The sequence below is a fragment of the Rhinolophus sinicus genome, chromosome 12 (genome assembly GCF_057876585.1).
Source record: "Rhinolophus sinicus isolate RSI-liver-muscle chromosome 12, RSI-T2T, whole genome shotgun sequence".
In the NCBI taxonomy this organism is placed as follows: domain Eukaryota; kingdom Metazoa; phylum Chordata; class Mammalia; order Chiroptera; family Rhinolophidae; genus Rhinolophus; species Rhinolophus sinicus.
In genome coordinates this window covers 9,724,403-9,747,139 of record NC_142512.1, presented here as the reverse complement: position 1 = coordinate 9,747,139, position 22,737 = coordinate 9,724,403, and the positions used below count along the sequence as shown (strand labels likewise).

The 22,737-nt window shown below is 39.9% G+C and overlaps 1 protein-coding gene and 1 pseudogene across 7 annotated transcripts in view; both read left to right on the top strand.

The window, feature by feature from the left end:
- The window catches only part of ARHGAP44 (Rho GTPase activating protein 44), a 171,166-nt gene that overhangs the window by 94,295 nt on the left and 54,134 nt on the right, over window positions 1-22,737 (top strand). For all 7 annotated transcript variants that reach the window (XM_019755260.3, XM_074320484.2, XM_019755258.3 and 4 more), the window contains exons 4-6: window positions 4,730-4,806; window positions 11,814-11,925; window positions 13,873-13,949. In XM_019755260.3, coding sequence (XP_019610819.3) covers window positions 4,730-4,806; window positions 11,814-11,925; window positions 13,873-13,949 — 266 coding nt within the window. The remainder of the gene's footprint in view (window positions 1-4,729; window positions 4,807-11,813; window positions 11,926-13,872; window positions 13,950-22,737) is intronic.
- Window positions 5,298-5,394, top strand: LOC141569027 (U6 spliceosomal RNA; annotated as a pseudogene).

The following is a 22,737-nucleotide window of genomic DNA, read 5'->3' as shown; positions in this document are numbered from 1 at the left end:
CCAGGGTGAGGCTTGCTAACCAAGGTCTTTTTACCTGGGCACTAATATTCACCTGCGTATTAGGTGACTCTCTCAGCCTAGATCCTTGTCAGTGGAGAGAAACAAACTTCAGAAGCTTTTCTAGATCTTTGGGCAATTTAATCCCTCTAAGAATAATATCCTGATATGCGAAGTGGGTAGATGTGAGCAGAGTGTGGGGAAGAAAGCAAGTAACGCCCGTGCTGGAGGCAGTCATTAGGTTCAGTGAGATCAGCACAGGGCCCACATCTACTGAACCCTCCATTTTTCTTCTGTCTTGGGTAATCTCTCTAGAGATAGAAATAATTTGTACTCTACTGTGGGCTGTAGTCCACTAACTTCTCCTATTCTACTGCCTTTGATTCCAGATTGTCCCATCCGTTTTGGACATGAAGGTATACAACCTCAGTTCAGTTTTCCCTCCTCTTTCCTTTTGGTAGCTTCCTTCTAATTTCTTGATTCTTAATGCAGCTACACAAATAAAAGCTCTCCATGTATTATTTCCATGGATGTTTTACCCAGTTGACCTCCCACGCCCACCCTTGGAATCCAAGCACTCATATTCTCCCTGACGTCTCTCCTAGAGTGAATTCTTCCTATGAGAGTCACCCGTGCCACAAGCACAGGCCCTGGCTTGTGACAGTTACACTATCAGTAGAAGACTTCAGTACATTTTGTGTTCTTCATTCAATGATCTATGTAGCCATTAGAAATAAAAAAAAGAACAAGGTAGCTCTGCATGTTGTGGCTGGAAATGACCTGAAAGATGTCTCTACGTGAAAAGGAAAGCAAGTCATAGAGTGGTGTATATAGTAGGCTAACATTTGTGGGGGGGAATGTATCTACTGAAAATGGGCACACACACATATACACAATTGGATCTGCTGAGAATATTTATGGGAGGATACACACAAAATCTGGTCACCGTCCTGGTCTCCGGGGAGGGGAACCAGGTGGCTGACAGTTAAGACTAGGAAGACTTTTGGCTGTAAACCGTCTAGCACCTTTGAGTTTTATTCCATACAAATATATTTCCTACTCGAAAATTCATTCAGTTGTTTAGGTAGATATGATGGAGAATGAGGAAGAAACAGAAACGTTATTTTCCTTGTTAAATCTAAAGAATTAAAAGGCAAATTGAAACAGGAATAACTTTGTCATTTTGTGGTACTTTGTCACTTAATACTTCCCTCTTTGCCACCTTAGAGCAGCTCAGAATCATTAGTTAGAATGTTAGGTGACTAACGTGACTAGAAAACAGTGTTGCTTCCCTGGCTAAGGAGGGTCCCTCCACTCTCCCCACTTCAGACTGGTTTCTCACCATGGACTCTAGAGGACAGACACTTGGCTGTCCCCTCCCCATCATCCTCCAGGACTCTGATCAGCCCTGTGGTCCTCAGTGGCTCTTCTTGTTCTGTTGATCTTGTTCTTCGCTTCTTTAGTCACCAGTGGGAACTGTTTCTGCTCGACTCGCTGACAGGACTAATTGGACTAACTCTTTTTCATATTTGGGAAAAATGGCGCTTACTGAGTAGTAAATATATTTCCCCAAAAGATGTCAACTTTTAGGCTATTAGAAGTTCCCTTTAGTTTGTTACAGGCAAGGTCCTCTCTTACCGGGCTCCCTCGTCAAATTCTGAAGCACTAGAGAGCTGCAGTCCTGCCCTAGAGGTGGGTTCATGGGGCTGTGGCTGCTCAGCGTAAACCAGAATGGTCTTTTTGTGTGAGCTGATCCTACCACGGCTGTGCTGACATTTGTGAGGGAGCGTCTTCATTGGTTGGTTATTGGGATATTATAGGAACTTGCATATTGAAGACCTTTCCTTAAGCCACGTTTCTCAACTGCGGTACTCTTTATATTTTGGGTGATTCGTTATTTTGGGGGACTACCCAGTACATTGTAGGATGTTTAGGAGCTTCCCTGGCCTCTATCCACTAGTTCCTCATATTGTGACAACTAGACATGTCTCCAGACATTACTAAATGCCCCTCGGGGACAAACTCACCCCTGAGTAGGAACTCTACTACCTTAAGCCACGCTCTCTGTGAGCATAACAATTACACGTGCTCATTTCCTTTTCTCTTCTTTTTTAACCACTTAAGACATTTTTCTGAAAAGTGCTTGAAATACCTTTTTTTAATAGGTGAGGTGGGAGTAGACGCTCTCCTAAGATACTGTTTCCTATGCCTTTAAGTCTCTGCAAACTTGTGCCTAATAGTTTTGTAGGACAACCAGAGTGGTGTTTAAATTTGGATATGTTTCAGTACTGAGTTGCCTGGTCTAGTTTTTACCAAGAAGAATGTCCCATTTTACTTGAAATGATGGGGTAGTAAGCTTATCCCGTGAGGGAGAGGCATCTGACGTCAGTGGAGTAGAGTCAAAGGGCCAGGAGGGGGTATATTTTAGACCCTTTGAAGGCTTTATCCACACAGGTATCTTGGACTCTCTCCACCTGGACCTACCTCAGGAGTCACATGAACTTCTGTATCACTCCTGGGGGTTGACCTATCTTCCCTGGAGATATCTTAGAGGATGCAGGTCTCCTGGGGATGTTCGAACCAGATTCCTGAGTTCTAGTGGATAGAACCCTAAAAATCTATCTCCAAGTTGATCCTTCTCTCAAGTTGTCTGTCTCAGGATTGGAGTTATTTTAATTTGATCATGCTGTCCTTAAGGCCTCCAGTGGTCCCCAAATGCCCTTAGGATGAAACCCCAGCACCTGCCTGTGGCTGACAAGGCCACACAATCTCACCTCTGCCCTCCGTTCCCACCACTCGCCCTGTCACTCACCGTGCTCCACCCGCATGGGCCTCCTTGGGGACCATAAGCTGGCCACGCTGTTTCCTACCTTGGAGCCTTTCATTTGCAACTCCCTCTACCTGGAATGTTCTTTTCCAAATTTACTTGAGGCGTGGCTGCTCATTCTCTTAATTCAGACTGCATCTTAAATGTCACCCCCTCTGAGAGGTCCTTCCTTCACCACGGCTCCATACCCCACAGCTGCTCCCTCTACCCACCATCCTACTTTCTCTGGTCCGTAGCACTTCCAAATATTTGAAATGCTCTCCTTCATAGTTTCTGTATTTATTGTTTGTCTCCCTCCACTAGAATGTAAGTTCCATGAGAGCAGTGTCTCATCTCTTTCACCACTGATGTGTAGTACCTGGGTAGGCACTCCATAAATAGTGGGTTAGGAAATGAATAATAGCTGAAGCTCTCTGTATAATAATGCAAGAGGCTCTGGGCTGGACATAGTTCAGTTACTTTCCATTTGAAGAGCTATCTGTGTAGCAGTGTGGACTGCAAGACCTGAGGGTATGCTAGCAGTTCTTAGCCTTGTTTTCGGTGTGTGTTGGATGGTTTAACCTCAGTAAGGAGGGAATGGGTCGTGCTACACTCCCATAGCAAATGCTTCTTCCTCCCTATCCCTCCTTTCCCACAAAATATACAATTTACCATTTTAACTATTTTAAAGCGTACAATTCAGTGACATTTAAGCACATTCACAATATTGTGCAGCTACCATTGCCGTCTAATTCCAGAACATTCTCATCACCCGAAAAAGGAAACCTCATACTCATTGAGCAGTTATTCCCCATTCTCCCACTTCCCCTACCCCCCAGCTCCTGGAAACCACTAATTTACTTTCTATGGATTTGTTTATTCTGAACATTTCATGTAAATAGAATCACACAATATGTGCCCTTTTGTGTGTGGCTTATTTGACTAGCATGATATTTTCAGAGTTCATCCATGTTGTAGGATGTGTCCGTACTTCATTCCTCTTTATGGCTGAATGATACTCTAATGTATGGATAGGCCACATGTTTATCCATTCTTCTGTTGGCAGACAGTTGAACTCTTTCCACCTTTTGGCTATTGTGAATAGTGCTGCTATTCACATTCATGCACGTGTTTTAGTTTGACCATCTGCTTTTAGTTATTTTGAGAATATACCCGAGAGTGGAATTGCTGGGCCATATGGCAGTTGTTTAACTTATTGAAATACTGCCAGACATTCCACAGTGCTGCAACATTGCACATTTCCACCAGTAATGCATGAAGGTTCCAATGTTTCCACATGCTCCCAATATTTACTTTCTGATTTTTAAAAATCTATATTGTTAATAGCTATCCTAGTATGAGGTTGTATCTCACCGTGGCTTTGATTTGGATTTCCCTAATAATTAATGATGTTAAGCATCTTTTCATGCTTGTTGGCTATTTTATATCTTCGTTGGAGTGTGCCTTTATCTTGAAACTTATGCTCTTTGTTTTGTAATTGTATGTGAATGCTTTTTTCTCTCTTGACCATAAGCTGTTTCGTTTACAAAATGGGCTAATCCGCTTCTCAGGTGAGAGATTGGTTTTTGGAAATTAAAGCATTGTTCAAATTTTTGTTTAAAAATTTTGAAATTTGCTCTCTTTTTTCTTGCGGCTGTCCCACTTTATTTTAAAACGCAGCATGTTCACTGTAGGCTTATTTTCCAAATTGGCAAATTTCATTCATTTTTAATTTTCTGAATTTTGACGTCTTTGAGTGTAACCCATCATTAAATCCTATAAATTTTTAGGTGTTAAACATATTTTAAAGGCATTTTGTTTCCTAGCTAATATAGTATCTAGGCTAGTATTTGACTTTTTGCTGTTTTGGAGTAAATAGGTGACTGCTGAAAGTAGTTTTCATTACAACCTTTTTTTCCTTTTCAGAAAAAATTGCCTTTGACAACACTGGCTCAGTGTTTGATGGAAGGGTCAGCTATCCTGGGAGATGACACCCTTCTTGGGTAAGGTGACACCATGTGTGGGTTTGCCAGCTCTAGTTAAGTCCCCACCCATCGAAAGGGGACGAGAACTGCTCAGAGAAGCACTGAGGACACCTTCCGTGTGGTCGGGTAGAGAAGAAGAAAAGGTCGTCAGTGAGAAATCAAAACCGCAGTCCCCAAAGTTACATTTATTGTCTGTGCAGTGCGGCAACTCCCAAGTGGAGAAGTTAACATAAAACTGCTGAAGGACGATTGAAATCCCCAGGGCTCCAGTAGAAGCACATGTGAATCCTCTCAATGTCACATGTCAAAACTTATGGGATTCCCAGAACAACCCTTGCTAGTTTTGAGCTCACAATAAAAACTAATTAAAAATAGAATCGTCATGAGAGAATCCTCAGGCACAATCAGTAGGAGAATCAGTACCCTCAGAACTAAAAATAATAGGACAGTATGAAAGAAAATATAAAGTAATTATGTTTAAAGTGAAATTATAAAATGTAGTAAGGACAATGTTTGCTTTGACAGCATATATACTAGCATTAGAACGATACAGAGATTAACATGGCCCTTGCGCAATGATGGATTTGTGAAGCCTTCCGTATTTTTAAGGAAAAAAAAATTGTAACTGTGTATGGTGATAAATGTTAGACTTATTGTGCTGATCATTTTGCAATATGTACCAGTACTGAATCATTGTGTTATACACCTGAAACTAATATAATGTTATAGCTCAAGTATGCCTCAATTTTAAAAATTAAGTAAAGACAAAATAATCCTTCTCAGACGAATCAAACAGTATGAAAAAAAAAAAAAAAAAGAATAGGCAGGATCAAAGAAAAATCCAATAGAACTTTTTAAAAATTCAAATTAAACTTACTATAATCTAAAAACGTAATTTAGATAAACTGAAAATTGCACTGAAATAGAGACTTGGTGAACTTGTTAACAGATCTGCAGTAGCCTCCTAGAGTGAACAAAACGAAGCACACGAGACGAGGATGTAGGCATTATTAAACGGGGAGGCATGGATGACAGAATGCAAAACTATGTCTTGTAGTGGTTCCTGAAGAAGAAAATATAGAGAAGGGAAGTTTCTGGTTGAATTTTTCTTTTCTAGATTTGAAGAAAAACATAGTCTTTAGATTTAAGAAGCACAAAAGTCCTGATTGAGATCAGCAAAAAGAAATCCATCCCTGAACACGTAGTACAACTAGAAATGATTAACCAAAACGAGAGAAATGTAAATTTAACTAGAGAAAAAGATAATTACATATAGAAGAGTAATTAGACTGATAACAGACTATTTATTCATTATCCAAAATAAATGCCAAGAAATAAAGAGGAAAATCTTTTACTATTGAGCAAAAATGTAAGAAAACTAGATTCTATTAATATAATAAACTAAACCATTATTGAAGAATAAGGGGATAATAAAAATATTTTCAGGCAAAGATTTAGAGAATTTGCTACTTGTATATTCTCACTGAAAGAACTAGTTTAGTTTATGTGAAATAGGTTATGTCCAGAAGAAAGGAATGAAATGCAAGTAGCAGGATAACATTAAAAAAAAAAAAAAAAAAAATTAGTGAATGTGGTGTAGTAATGAAAAAAATTATTTTTCTCCCCTCTACCCATTTTAGGTTCCTTTACTGTGGCTCTGCAAATTAAGTTGGCAAAAGACAGAGTAAGAAGAGAAAGACATACAGATTTTATTACCATGTGTAGTGTGTACACATGGGAGAACTCAGTGATTAGTAACTCAAAGGGGTGGTGAGAACTTGGGTTTATATAGCATCTTAACAAAAGAACAATAATTTTTAGAGATGTGTCAAGACAAAGGACAAGAAATTAGAGTTTCTAAGGAGACAAACTGTGGGAAGGAAAATATATGGGGGAACCAATGGAAGATATGGGCTAGTTACGTTACTCCTTTGCTGCCTTCTCCAGGTTGATAAGAGTCTAGAGTTGTCGCTGGTGATTAATTTTTGTCCTTCCTGGTAGAGAGGGGAAGGAGGACACTTTTACAAAATTTACGTCCTGCTTTTAGGTGGGGTATAGAAAGCTTATTTCTATATCTGCTTAATTGCCTTCAGCTCAAAATAATCCTTATGCCATAGTGGCGTATTTTGGGATAGCATATTCTGCTACCCTACAGTGTTAAGACATATAAATAAGCATTGAATTAAAAGTAGCAATATAATAATGATTAATTTGGGGACTGTGTAAAGCAAAGTGAAACTAAAATACTGGAAAATAGTAACATGAAACATTGGAAGGAATTAGTGTTTTCACGTTCTTATATTGTTAGAAAGAAGAATAAAGATATCACATTTAAATTTAAAATAGATGTGCATGTTACAAAAGTAAGAGTAGCCATACACAAAAAAATAGAAATAGAATGTATAACTTCAAAATTAATAAAAGGATGAAGTGGGAAATATATAAAATAGGAAAACAAACAAACCATAGAAAGGAGTAAAAGAGAAAAAAGTAAGCAAAGAAAAGCATAGTAAATAGAAAACAGAAAATGAAGATAATGTCAATTTCTGCATATATATATATCTGTAATCATAAGAGATGTAAATGGAATAAATTCAACTGCTTATAATATAGAGAATCTCAGGTGGATAAACATGAAATTGTTATATGCTGTTTCTAAGAGTCACACCTAAATCATGACATAGTAAGGCTGAGAGTAAAGGAATGGAGGACACCCAGGTAAAGACAACAGACTGAATACACACATCTAATTTTGTTCTCTTCCAAATCTACCACACCAAAGAGATGTTTTTTTCTTAAAAGAAATAAATCCACAAAGGCAGGAAAAACAGCAAAGAAGACAACAGCAACAAAATTTTGTGAGCTGTAGAACACATGATTGAGTGGGAACTGACTTAGCAAGTCCCCGGAATCTGACTCCCAAGCCAGAGGAGGATATGCAGAGATCCAACATCCTTTACCCCTTGAAATACTTACAAGGCTCAGGATTGGTGGCACCAGGCAGCTCTGGACTAGTGGGGCTTTGGGGGTAAGGAGGTGATTGAAATTATGAGTGTGGGTTAAAAACTAGTCAAGTACCACTTGAATTGCTCAAACCCAACACTTATCTCTCCTCTGGGAGACTCATCCCCTCATCCCCAATCCCAGCTGAATTCTGGAGCTTTATTCTCTGGAGGGGGTAAAACAGTGTCTTTATGCTGGGGACACCAGGTAAAAGTACCAGTCATTAAGGAAGAGATTTAAGTGATCTGATGTAACCAGATGCTGATATTCTTCAGCTGTCTTCCCCGACTCATGCAGCCCCCAGGCCTCTACTCACAAGGCAGGACATTAGAAGAGCCTTCTGTGCAGTATCCGAGCAACCCAACAAGAATGACTAAAGACCCGAAGACATTGAAGGAGGCAGTGTTCCAACAAATGGCCGGGCTCCGTTGTCCTGCAGACGAGCTCACAGCTGACAAGCCTCACTCACATTTTTGGAGCTGCTTAGTCTCCACCCTTAAGTATAGACAGGCACCAGAGATCACCAGACATTTGAGGAAGGTCTCTAACCTGAAGCCTAGACACCACAACAATTGGAAAAATAATCAAGTAAAATCAAGAAGAAATAGATATTGTGTGAGGGAGGAGATCTCAGAAAAACTATCCCTTACATTTTCAAGGAAGAAGAGAAAATAATGCATCCATTAAATTAAAAATAGGATGTTAATAAAAAAAATATGTATAGGAAAAAACATTCAGAGATCAAAAGCAAGCTCATAAAAATGGAAAATAAGACATTCCCAGTAGAAGATTTAGAAAATAAAGTTGAAGAACTCTAGAAAAGAGAGCAGGAAGGTGATGACATGGAAAATAGAAAAGTTGGAAAAGTAGAGGAATTCTTAGGCCTCAATGAGAGGAGTTCTGAGAAAAGGAAAGGAAAATAATAATAATAATAATAATAATAATAATAATAATAATAATCTGACAGAGTGTTGCAGAACTGAAGGACATGCATTTTTGTATGTAAGGGCTTACTGAGCTTCTAATAGAGTAGAAAAAAATTAAACCTGTACCAGGGCTTACCGGTATTGAATGCTAGTGACAAAAAACTCTACAACCATCTAGAGAAAGAAATTGTCACATACAGAGGACCAAAAGTCTGAATGCTTCCAGACTTGCCAAAAGCAACAATGAAAGCTAGAAAATTATTGAGCAGTGCCTTCAAAATTCTGAATGGATATGATGCTCTGCATAGAATTCAATATCCTCCCTAGCTGTCAGTCATTGTGAGAGTAGAGGAGAATGTTGTGACATGCAAGGCCTCAAAAATTGACTTCCCACCCACGATTTCTCAGGCAGCAAAAGCCAGACGTGCTTCAGAATGAGGGCGTGACCAAGAAAGGTAGACACAGAGTATAGGAAACAGTACATTCAGCATAGAACCGAGAGAAAGAATCCCAGGAAATGGAGAGGGAGGATTGCAGGAAGACAGTCGTGCCCAAGGGGAGAAGGCTAACTCAATCTAGACTGACGCAAGTCTGGGAGAGACTAATTCAAGACGTTATGAAATTCATTCACATCAAATGTGGTCCAAAGGCTGAAAAGACAAATTGGAAAAGTTGCGGAAGATTTTGGGTTCAATAAAGTCCATAGAAAATTAAACAAGCAAATCAAAGCAAGGCAGTTATTAACTACAGAGAGACTGAATAAATGTTCGGGAAAGACCAGTAATCATAATACATTACCCAGCATTATTCCGAATAGCATATGGAGTTAAAATGTTTATATAAATCCAGGGCAGCCGGATGGCTCAGTTGGTTAGAGCATGAGCTCTTAATGGCAGGGTTGCTGGTTCGATTCCCACATGGGCCAGTGAACTGCACCCTCCTCAACTAGATTGAAAACAATGGCTTGAGTTGAGCTGCTGGTTAGCGGCCGGTTGCTCAGTGGTTAGAGTGCTGTGTTCATAACACCAAGGTCGCCGGTTCGATTCCCACATGAATCAGTGAGCTGCACCCTCCACAACTAGATTGAAAAACAACGACTTGACATGGAGCTGATGGGTCCCGGTAAAACACACTGTTCCCCAACATTCCCCAATAAAAATTAAAAAGAAAGTCGTTTAAATACTAAATATCTACTGATATAAATAAATGGAGGAAGGAAAATGCAAAGATAGCCAAATTCTCGTTTTCCATAGTTGACAGTCAATAACTAACACTTCAAATTAAAAAAATAATAATAATAATAATAGAAATCAAGTAGCATTGGAAATATGGAGGCAAGTAATAGGTTGGTGCAAAAGTAATTGCGGTTTCTGCAGTTTTTGTTTGTTTGTTTATTTGTTTTTTTAACCTTATAAAGTGCAATTACTTTTGCACCAACCTAATAACAAAGAAATCCAAAAAAGACACCATTAAAAAGCTACAACAATAAACCACAGTCAGGGAGTTGACATTTGCAGCAAATATGAAATAGAATTTGAATTCACTCTACATCCACACACATATCTGTAGGTATATGAAGATCTACAAATAAGTATATCCCCATACAAAAATAGCCAAAGAATATGAGTAGGCACTTCATGAAAGAGGGATCCTGAATAGCCCAAAACATGAAAAGATATTCAGTCTCATCAGTAGTCAAGGAATGCAAATTAAAACCAGAATGCGATAGTATCTTGTATCCACCAGTTCGGCAAAAACATGAAGTCCTACCAGTAGTAAGGATTGGCAAGAGGACAGAGCATTAGGAAGTCTCATTTGCACTGGTGAAAGAAGTCAGTGTTACCAGTTTCGAGAGCAATTTGGCAATCTCTAGTAAGGTTAAGGTAGGCATATCTCTCCTTTGCACAGAAAGGCTCTACACATGCAAAAAGAAACCGCACCTATATTTGTTATCATTGCATGTGATAGCCACAAATTGTTGATGATGGGGTCCTTAATAAATGGCATATTCATAGAATGGAATTCTATACAGCCCAGTGATCTAATTCTGCATGTATGATGATGGATAAGCCCCACAGATCACGATGAATTTAAAAAGCAAGTAATAGAAGCCAAGATTCAGTCTGAAACCATTAGGTAAACTTTTTAAACTGAGTGGTGCAACATTATTATATTAATATACTGTATGTGAACATACATGTTTAGTAAAAAGTATAAAACATCAGAAAGGCACACACTAACCTTAGAATAACAATGACCTCTTCCCTTTTATTGATTTGCAAAAGCTTGTACAGATGATGATATTATAAAAGTGTACACTTGAAACCTATATAATTTTACTAAACGATGTCACCCCAATAAGTTTAATTTAAAAAAAAACAACCAAAAACTTATTTACATGAGTTTCAGTTAAAATGGTGCCATGCAAAGAGAGGGCTGCCTGTATACCATTCAGGGGAAACTAATATCTTTGAAATGTTGTGTTCTCTCATCTAGGAACATGGTATAACTTTATACTCATCCAGGTCTTTTGTTATATGCTCATTATTAATAAACGTTTAGAATGGTTTTTCCATTCCCATTTTTCATTGGATAATTGTATATTCATCCTATATTAAATAAGTTTTCATGTCTTAGAATATTCTTTCTGTTAGAGCCCACTGAAAATGAGTTTTCAATAGGCTCTGATAGAAAAAAAAGAAATTAAGTTTTTGGTATGTGTTTGAAGATGTTGGGCATCGATTTTAACTGGTTCCTTCAGTGCTCTTGGGAGACAGAAGCATCTGGCTCTGTGTAGGCCTGTGGATTCTGCATGTGAGAGTCTGTTCTCTCCACTGCTCTCTTACTAAGTTTCCCTACATGTCCTCTTTAACCCAGGCACAGAGTAGGTACTCAGCATCATTTAAAAAAATTGATAATTTCAGAAATGAAAATGGATGGAGCAAGTTGGTCAGTGGGGCGCCATGGAAATTACCCAGTTTATTGACACTGTCTTGTGAGAATGTACCCACCCAGCCAGGAGCTGATGATAGTACAATGCAGGTGACGTCTTGCTTTCGAGGGTATTCAGTGTGGATTTTTCCCTGTCTGTTGCAGGAAGATGCTGAAACTCTGTGGAGAGACAGAAGACAAGCTGGCTCAGGAGCTGATTCATTTCGAATTGCAAGTGGAGAGAGATGTGATTGAGCCCCTGTTTTTGCTCGCGGAGGTAAGAAGTGGAATGAGGCCTGAGTGAGCAGGGAAGGACAGAACAGTGGCCTTTAGCCATCCTACTCCAGCCTTACAACTGATTTTATCCCTTACTCTACTCTGTGACACTGCTTTTCATTGGGGGTTATGACTACACAACCACGTGGGCAGGACTGTCCAATATGGTGGTCCTTTCAGCGGTTCACTGCCCCGTTCTCCCACCCACACTTCTCTCTGTTGGCATTCCAGGGGAGAAAGGGGCTGAGCTGGCAGCAGCACCTCCTTCCCCAGCAGGGTCTCCACTGCCACACCAGCCCAGCCCCCACCCATCCGAAGTCTTCAGTGAAATTGCCAGCAGCCCCTCCTCACAAGGGACTGGTGCCCCGCATCCAACAGACTCTGTAAGGCCTTTTAAGAGTTCGTGTTTATATAGGACCTTTCTCTTGGACGTTAAAGGACACTAAACAAAACGATTTTATTAAAAAGAAACCTGAATGTTGATGGGACAGTTTTGCTAGCTTCAAACAAGTGAAATGTTATCAGGTAAGAAAGGAAATGGCTGGAGGACTTTGTTTGCTCTGAACCCCGGGCACCTCCCAGTTGACTTTAATGAGCCGAACAAAACCTACCCGGCGTTGGACCATAGAACTCACTGCCTGCACACCTGCACAGTGGTCGTCACACCTGCACAGTGCTTGCCCCTTGCCTCCTGTGGCTGTCGAGCTCTTAGAATGTGTTTAGTGCACTGAGGAACTACATTTTTATTTTATGTAATTTTTGTTCATTTGAATTTAAAAGGACATAGCCACGGGTGGCCCAAGGCTACCGTATCATGTGTGGTTTCCTTTCTGGACTGTCCCCAGCACCTCTGTCTACGCTGGTGCTATTTCGGGTACATAATTGCCTAAGTGCCTAAAAGTATTCCAAGAGGAAATCCTAGCTATAGGGCTTTGCTGTAGACCAACTCTAGACTTCTCGGAGGCCATCCCCAGCCTAGAACATTCAGGAGAGGCCCTCTCTTCTTCATACAGGTGGTCTGGCATTGCAGCCAACGTGAAGCAAACCCAAGGGGCAGGTCTGACCTGGGTGCTGAGCTCACTGGTACCAGCAAGAGGCCCGTGTGACTCCCCAGCTTTGCCTGTGGGCTCTGTGATTACGCGGGTGCCCCAGACAGTACTCTCCTTCCTACTGAAAGTCTTTACACTAAGCCCAGTACTCACCCCTGCCTGAAGAGTGAATAGAAAGCACTTCGCAGAACTGGATCTTTCTCACATTTTTTCCTTCTATAAAAGCCACAGCCTGAGATGACTTTGGTTCAATTACGGCCAATTTTCCTTTTAAATTCTCACATCCTGCCCCACTTTTGCTGGGCCTGGAACCAAAATCCCTCATTGGAATGTTCAGTTAAGTCATTTTTAGAAATAAAAATATAAAAAGAGCATCCACATACAACCACTATGGAAGAACTTCTCATAGCTGAAAAAAGCCATGGCAATGTTTATTCATTATTTACTTTGGAAAAAAATCTTATTTCTATAAAAACATATTCTAACCACATTCCCCATCGCATCTCAGGTCTCTTGAGACTGATTCCCTTCATCCTTCTGCTGTCTGTTTTGAATTAGGTCTGTGTGTCAGATACGCTTTTCTCTCCATGTTGGCCATCATGCACGTGGAGAGGGTATGATGGAGCCCTCCCTGTTTTTGCCAGCTGAGGTAAGAGCAGGAATGAGGCTAGGCCTAAACGAGAAGGGGCACAGAGCCTCTGAGATGGCCTGGGTTGATGGGGGGTCCGGCAGATGTCCAGTGAAGAAAGAGCAGAGTTTAGCTCAGGAAACAGGATTAAGAATTTCATCTGAAAACAAGGAATGGGAGACCTCTAGCCACCTTGGTGGGTGGCTGTCAGTAGATCTGTAAGAATTTATCTTGAACTTCACTTTGTGTCTTTTATCTCCTGTAACCACAGGTGGAAATCCCAAATATTCAAAAACAGAGGAAACATTTAGCAAAGTTGGTGCTGGACATGGATTCTTCACGAACAAGGTACACTGGGGCCTGTTTGCTTTTATTTTTGCTTCTTTGAAGGAACAGTGATCATATTTGGGGTGTGGGTATGACTTTATGTGTGGATGTGTGGATGTCTTTATTCACCAAGTTTTTCTTAAGACTCCAGGCACTGGAGGTAAGAGCAGTGAGCGGAGATACCCGGCCCCCACTCTCATGGAGGCTGCAGCTCATTTTGGGAGATAGATTCTGGCAAGTGAACAAACACACAAGACAGTTTCAGGCACCATAAGTCATATGAAGAAATAGCACAGGGTAATTTGGGAAGGGGATGATGGAGAAAGGGGGCAACAACCTTAGGTAGGGTACCACAAAGAGGGCTCTTTTGAGACGACACTTGATCTGAGACATAAACGATGAGTAGGCAGCTATGCAAAGATCTGATGCAAAACTGTGCACAGCAGTGGGAATGGCACATGCAGAGGCCCCGAGGAGGGAATAAGGTTGACATACTCAGGTACAGCATGAGGCCAGCGTGGCCAGGGCAGGAGGAAAAAGGAGCAGAGACCAAAGTGGTAGGATGGATGATACGTCATATCTATAATGAGGGCAGAATTTCAGATTCTGGGGACCAGAAGCCGGCTTTTCCTGAAGCCGATGGTGCACATATCTCCTTTATGTGGCCATTCCCTAAGCCTGAGACCATTATCAGAGAAGTAAAGTTACAGCGGTGCTGCTGTTTGGCACCTGTCTCCCAGAATCCACCAGGGGAGTGCCAGAGACTTTGAGATGGGTTTGGCTGTGGCTGCCATATGTCATGGTTGTGCATATGTGCCTTTGTATTTTTTACAGCGATATGCATGTCTTTATATAAGTCTGCAAATTGAAAGAATGCAGGGTCTTGAATATTAATATGGAAGTAACTCTTTGGTTCTCCTTTAGGTTCATTGTAGGTCAATTTTAATAATCTCCACATCTTGTTTTAATTTTCTTGAAAAAAAGAAATGAAAACAGAGTATACTGGGGCCAAGAGATGTAGGATAGCATCCTGAAGCAGGAGTCAGAGATGAAATACCAAGATTCAGGTCACCTATTTTCTAGACCTGTTACTTTGGGCAGGTCACTTAAACTCCCAGAATAGCTTGTTCACCTGTACACAGGTAGTAACAACATTTGTGGGCTGACCTGGGGAGGTTGTTTTGAGTGTCAGATGAGACCATGTTTTTCAAAGTGCTTTAAAAAATAAAAGGAAGCGGCTGCTGTAACTAGTTGGGACATTTTAATTCTGCATCTGGACCAATAAAAAGTAGTGGGCAGTCCCCCAAGACCAGAAATAAAACTTCAGTCAGCAGAAAAACAAAAGTTTCTTTAGTTAATTTAGTGTTTCCCAAACTTCAGGCCACCTGAATGATTTTTGCCATCTGTGCTTACACATCTTTTAAAAATTGACTCACTTTTTTTCAAAATGAACCTATTTTTAAAAATGTTGTAGCCCTTTCATAAATTGAAGAGCAATGCCCTTTGCTACCAAGTAAACAAAAAAGTGAATAGGATGCAGGCAAAGCAAATATTATTAAATTTTAGATCCTGTTGCCTATGGAAGGCTGGGATCCTTGTCTCCTTTTGTTGAAAAGGAAGAGGAGGCAGAGTTGGAAAGTTGCTGTGTAGCTCTTCTCACCCAGATCCGAGGGTCTCTCCTTAGCGCACTTGGAAGGCTAGAGAGCAGGTTGCGTGGGCAGTATTGGTTTGGTGTTACTTACCACCAGTCTGTGTGCCACGTAAAATTGCCTCTCCTAAGGGTTTCAGTCCCATATTTAGGGAGGCAGGTCAGATAACTGAAGAAATGCTGACTGTTCCACTGTTGAGGTGAGAGTGGACACCACACTTCTGGGTTTGCAAAGTGATTTCCTACTGTGAGGACCTGAGATCTTTGCTTCTGTAAAGAAAACCCAAATTTTCAGCTCAGAGCTTCTGTTCAGAAGGTTTGATTCTAGCACCAAAGCTTATTGCCATCGTCACTTACAAACTTTTTCTGGGTCCTCTTTTGAGAAGGAGAGTTACTCCTGGGTAACAGCCACGGTCAATCTAGTCATGTATTACATTTGCAATGGTGACGCCAAGTGGTGTGTGTATTCTGGAACCTTAGAGAAGTGTCATTAGCGACTCTCACTCATGATTTGACAACTTTTTTATATTTTCAGCTCATCTGTCTTATGTATTAAGATTTGGTAAGGAAATCTCTACCTCCCCTGTCCAAATTTCTATGCTTGTAAACCTTAATTCAGACCTACAATCTTTTAGTTTCAGAGCAGGAAATTTCTTTTAGGTGATCCTCATATAAACCTCCTCCATCTCCTGTATCATACTGGTGGTTTTGCACAGCTCACTCTGTGTAGTTGTGAGTTTGAGGGTTGAGGATTGCTTTGAGGGGAGATTGTTGGCAGTACAGCCCCTCAGAAACTTAGGCACCTTCCCTTCAGGTCTCTGCTTTAGTAACCGTGGTGGAAGATCCAAGCCCAGGCCTCAGTTATGGATTTTCCATCAGCTTAGGGTATAGGCTTCAGAATGAAAGGCCTGTCTTAGCAAAGGTGTCCTCTTTCTTCCCACTTTAATCTCAGACCAGCCATTTCTAGCCTGAGTCAGTGTGTCTTGGAGGACCTTGCTGGAAGCTACAAGAAAAAGCGAACCCACTCAACTTCCTGCCTTTGCCTCTAACCCTTCACTGTTAGGCAACATGAGCACTGCATCCTGAGATACAACTGTGAGAGTAAGACCAAGCGCAGTGCTCTTGAATAGCGGGGATATCCAGCTACTCTCCGGGAATGGTTGGGTTCTTACTGCCCCCCACCTCCACCCCCCCTACTTCCCCATTTAGCTGATTTGCACACGTTAGATTGTATTCCTCGTGGCATCCTCCTTTGATTGCCAAAGGTAACTTTAGCCCTGTTCTATCCTTCATGATTTACAACTATCCAAACTAAACAGTGTATTCCAGGTAGAGATACCCACTGCCTTTTAAGAAAGGCAGGATCTTTTTCTCTATTATCGGTACGTCTTGATCAATAGTTCTGTGGCTGGATCTTTGAATTCTACCACAACTCTGGTAGCTACTACCAAATCCAGCAAATTTATTCAGTGTTTAATTAGGTCTAACTCCAATGTGTACATTCGTCACTGTTCAGGTAAATCTGGCTTCTCTGCTTCAAAAGCCAATTATATAAGCCTTAGAATCCTCAGATAATACTGAAGCTTAGAATCCCAGACAAGAAAAAAACTGAAGGAGTTCATCACCCCCAAACCAGTATTATAAGAAACGTTAAAGGGATTTCTTTAAGAAGAAAATGAAAACAAAAATATGAATAAGAAAATATCACAAAGAAAAAAAATTCTCACTGACAAAAGCAAACGCATAATAAAAATAGTAGATCAACCAACACTAAAGCTAGTACAAAGGTTAAAAGGCAAAAGTAGGAAGATCATGTGTCATTGCAACAATAAATTAAGGGATACACACAAATACACACATACAAAATAAGTAAAAAGTGATGACAAAAACATAAACATGGAGGGGTGAGTAAAAATGTTAGTGATTATAGAATGTGTTTGAACTTAAGTGACCATCAACTTAAAATAGACTGCTGTAAACATAGCTTGGTATTATGAAGCACATGGTAACCACAAACCAAAAATATACAAGAGATATACAAGAAATAAAGAGAATGGAATCCAAACACAACACTACAGAAAGTCAACAACGTAAGTGAGAAGAGAGCAAGAGACTAAGAAAGGAACAGAGAACTACAAAAGCAATCAGAAAACAATTAATAAAATGGCAATGACTACATACCTTTCAATAATTACTTTAAATATAAATGAATTAAATGCTCCAATCAAAAGGCAAATGGATAAAGATATGGTACATATATACAATGGAATATTACTCAGCTATAACAAAGAATGAAGTCTTACCATGTGCGGCAACATGTATGGACATGTATTATGCTAAATGAAATGGATGGAACAGAGAAAGACAAATACCATATGATTTCACTTATATGTGGAATCTAAAAAGCAAAAATAAATGAACAATCAAGACAGAAGCAAACTCATAGATGCAGAGAACAAACCAATGATTGCCAGATGGGAGGGAAGTTGGGGGCGGCTAAGAGAAAAAGGTGAAGGGATTAAGAAATACAAATTGGCAGTTACAAAATAGTCATGGGGATGTAAAATGCAGCTTAAGGAATATAGTCAATAATATTGTGATAACTATATATGTCAGGTGGGTGCAAAACTTATCTGGGGGACTCACTTTGTAAGTTATTAAATGTCTACTATGCTTTACACCTGAAACTAATACAATATTGAATGTCAACGGTAATTGAAAAAAAATTTAATTAAAAAAAAAAGAGAGAGAGAGATACTACTGACCCTTCCAGGAAAGATCCATGGACCGAAGAATCTCAGAGATCAAAGGAGGAAGATACAATTATGCATAAATGGTATAAAATCTTAAACTATACAGTTTCTAGAAGAAAATACTGAAGAGAATCTGCAACCTTGGGGTAGGAAAAGATTTCTTAGTATACAAAAAACATGAATAATAAAACAAAAAAGTTAATGTTGGACCTAATCAAAAATTTTAAATGTTGCTCTTTGAAAGACACTATTTGAAAAATGAAAAGTTATACCACAGAATGGGAAAAAATATTTGCAATACACATATCTGTCATAGGATTTATATCCAGAATATATAAAGAATGGTTACAGCTCAATATAAAAATACAAAAAACAATTTTTAAACAGGCAAAAAAATTGAAGTGACACTTCACCAAAGAAGATATGAAAGGCCAATAAGCACATGAAAAATGCTCAACATCATTAGTTGGTGTTGCACATTAGTCATTACGCTAATTTTAATAATAATGAAATATCACTGCACACCCAGCAGAATGGCCAAAAATTAAACATACTGACCATATCAACTGTTAGCAAGGTTGTGAACCAAATGAAACTCTCCTACAATGCTGTTGGGAATGTAAAGTTGTACAGCCACTTGGAAAAAGAGTATGGCACTTTTTTAAAATGTTAAAGACTGTCATTCGATCCAGTCATTGAATTCCTCTTTATCCAAGAGAATTAAACAGAAAAGTTTGTACATGAGTATTCATAATCAGCTTCAATCAGAATAGACCAAAGTAGAAAACACTCAAATGTTTCTCAACAAGTAGATTAAAAAAAAAAAATCTGATATAGTCATACAGTGGAATACTATTTAGAATAAAAAGGAATAAATTATTGATATGCCAGTAAAAAATACTGAACTTAGAAGGTGAATAAAAGATAATAGATAATAAGAAGGGTGGAGGTAAACTCAAGGAAGCTTTATGCTAAATTAAAAATTGTGAATCGGATTGAACTGAAATGAATGTGAATGATACACAAACATCTTTTCTGCTATAGGTTTGGTTTGACAAAAGTTAAAGAAGGAGCCCCATTTCTTTCCAAAGTCAGCCTTACTTTGGGGGTGGGGGGACATGTATCTCAAGGTCAACCTCTGGGTCCAGGGCACTCAGTGTTTCTGCTGAACAGCTATTTCTGGGTCCTACTGCTATGGACTGAATTGTGCCCCCCACCACCAAATTCGTATGTTGAACCCTAACCCCCCATGTGCCTATATTTGGAGATAGGGTCTTTAGGAAATAATTAAGGTTAAATCAGGTCATAAGGATATGGCATGAATCCACTAGGGTTGGTGGCTTTATAAGAAAAGGAAGAGAGAGAGAGTGTGTCCTCTCTGCATGCATTCAGAGGAAAGGCCCTGAAAACAGAGCGAGAACCTTGATCTTGGACTTTTAGCCTCTAGAACTGTGAGAAAATAAATGTCTGTTGTTGAAGCCTCCCAGTCTGTAGTGCTTTGTTCTGGCAGTCCACGCAAACTAAGAGGCCTACCTTCTTTGGAAGCAAATGAACTAAAGAAGCGGATAACTAGACGTGGGATTCTGGAGCTGTGTCCATTTGAAGTCCCTCTGGGATGGCAGCAGAGCCTCATTGGCCTCAGGAGCAGTTCCTCATCCCCCATCTCTGCTTCTCTCCACATACAGGCATCTTTCTCTTAGCTCCATTGTCTCCATGGTCGCTGGATGTCCCCTGGGCTCATTCTCCCCAGTATGAGCCCTCTTTCTTTTGTCTCACTCCTAAATGTACAAAGGAGGGGTTCCATGTGTCTGGACGTTGCTTATGTGCCACTTCCTTGGCCTGTCAGTTGGCCAAGGTGACGAAGGACGGCACAGGCTTGGCTTACATCAGGGACCCTCACCTGGACCATTTACTGTGAGAGCCACGCAAAACTGGCAGCTCCTTTTGACCCACACATTAGAGCAGCAGCAGGACAGGACCTCAAAAAGTGGATGCTGCTGGTGACAGAGGAGAAAAGACTGCTTAGATAAGACATTAATATCCCACTAAAGAAACTTCCCTGTTTGTTTGCCTTCCAAAAATTTTTCTGGATTTCCTATTTCCCTCCACTTACCTCGCACTTGCCTTCTTCCCTCTTCTCCTGGTCCTTGAAATGCCATACCCTTATTTCTGGCCGTTTTCTTTTTTTCTAGCCTTCATTAAAGCTTATACAGAGGGTGCCAAAATAATGTATACAAGTGGACACTTTGGTCAACGTTGCTCAAACAGTAGTTCGTTGTAATCAGAAGTGTCTGGACGCTGATGGTAACCACTTTGAGCACCTCTTGTAATTGCAGAAGTCAAACGTGACTTGTATTCATCTTTTGTTATCAATATATATTACTACAATTTTAATAGTTTTTTCCTTTCTTAAAATGTGTATATATTTTTTGGTACCCTCTGTATTCTGTTCTTTCTCTCACCGGGATCATATAGTGATAGCTAGCCTCCTTCCCAGAGAATGATGGTGTCACATGAGCTACTTTAGTGGGAAGAAATGGACTTTTCTGCTCTTCAAATTTTAAAGTTCATATTCTTCTTGAACAAGAATCCTTGTTTACTCTCTTGGTCCAGAATCCATTTTTTCCTCTTAACAGAGCAGGACAATTCTTAAGTTTATTTGTAGAACAGCTGACTGAGAAGGCCACCAGACCTTGAAATCCATGATGAATGTCACTTTTCACAGGAGATCACTACCTATACAGTATTTTCCAAGCTTCCCTTATGATTGTGTTGTTCCATTTCCACAAAGGGACCATTTGGGGGCAGCTTATCACTATTTTATAATATCAAAATAGATCACTTATATATTGCAAATAAAATTTCCTACAAAGGGAGGGTAGAGTGTATGACTTCAAACTACCAGGATTTTGACTAAAGTACAGAATTTGGGGTGAGAGATGGAGGGGAATAAGGAAGAAAAGAAAGAGATAACTTGGGAAAAATGTCATTATTTTAATATACATACAGTAAGTATAATTTGGGTTTTTAAAAACTCTAATCCAGATGTATAAAACCATAAAATCAGCATAGTGTTGGTGGTCACTTTATTTTTTATGGTTACAGATTGGTTAGTTTTGTTTTGTGTTTTTTCTTCCGGTAGCATGAGTCAGATGGCATGTATAGCCTGATCCCACAGTCTGTCGTGGAGGTATATTCATTATCTGAGGTCTAAATTACAGACACGGCATTTCATGTTTTATTTGAGAAAACAAAACCCACAATACTTTAATACTTTATTTAAAATGGTTAAACCTGGGAGGTAATCAATTAAACATATCATTTCTGTAGAGCAAATAATTATAAGAAAGAATTGGTCAGGAATTTTTACTAATTCTAATCTGTTAGCTTAGATTTTAAACATCTTTGAGTAGAAATTTTTCTTGCTAATTTGCCCTGAGTTCTTATCTTGCATATGGAATCTTTCCCAGGACATGTGTCTATCTCTAGAGTTTCAAGCCAGCTTGATGTCCCAAAGCCTTTTTAAGTAATTTTCCCATGAGTGTTGTTTTGAAGTGACAAAGAATCCTTAATTTGCTACTCTTTGCTAATAGCAAAAATAACTTTAGTTTCCCTTTCTTGTATCGTAGAGTGTTGCACTCTTCTGTTTGTCTTGCATGTAACAAAAGAGAAAAGAAAAATTGTGTAGAGAAAACACCTAGAGATTAGATTCTTAACTCTCAAAGTGAGTGGACTGTTGCACTATTTTCCTGTACATTGGATGGAGCCAGCTGAGCTGTCTGGCTTGATCTGTACACTGTTGGCCAGCATGGTGTTTAAAATAAATTATTAAATCTATTGCCATATTGCATCAGGAGAGTTCACATGACAATTTTTGGCTTCTCCTGTCAATGGAAACATCTAGCAATGCACGACCCACCCTTCTGCCTGGGCCCCATCAGCCCCAGGAAGAGCAGCTGCCTTTTAGAGAGTGCACACCCCACCCCACCCCACCCAGCGCCCCATCCCCTTCCGCTCGCTGTCCCTTCCTGACTTCCCGAGACTGCAGCCAGGCATCAGTTGCCCTTTGTCATCCTGCTTACACTATTGTTTTTCTTACAGCTGAGAGGTAGTTTTATACTTCGTGTCACTGTTCCAAGTAGGAAATAAACGATTGCATGGACTAGTTTTGGAGTTAATGGCCCATTTGACTTATTTTTCTTACCTACTGGCCCCTAGAAGCCATTGGGTTTACAGACTCAGTGGAAGAGGAACCCACTGCCTTTCCCTCCTGTGGCTACTACGATCTAGTGTAATTGCAACCTTCCTTCAGGACCTGTTTTTGGTAATTCTCTGATAATGACATAGCAACCAGAAATACAGAGGGTGCCAAAAAAAAAAATGTATACCTCTTTTAAGAAAGAAAAAA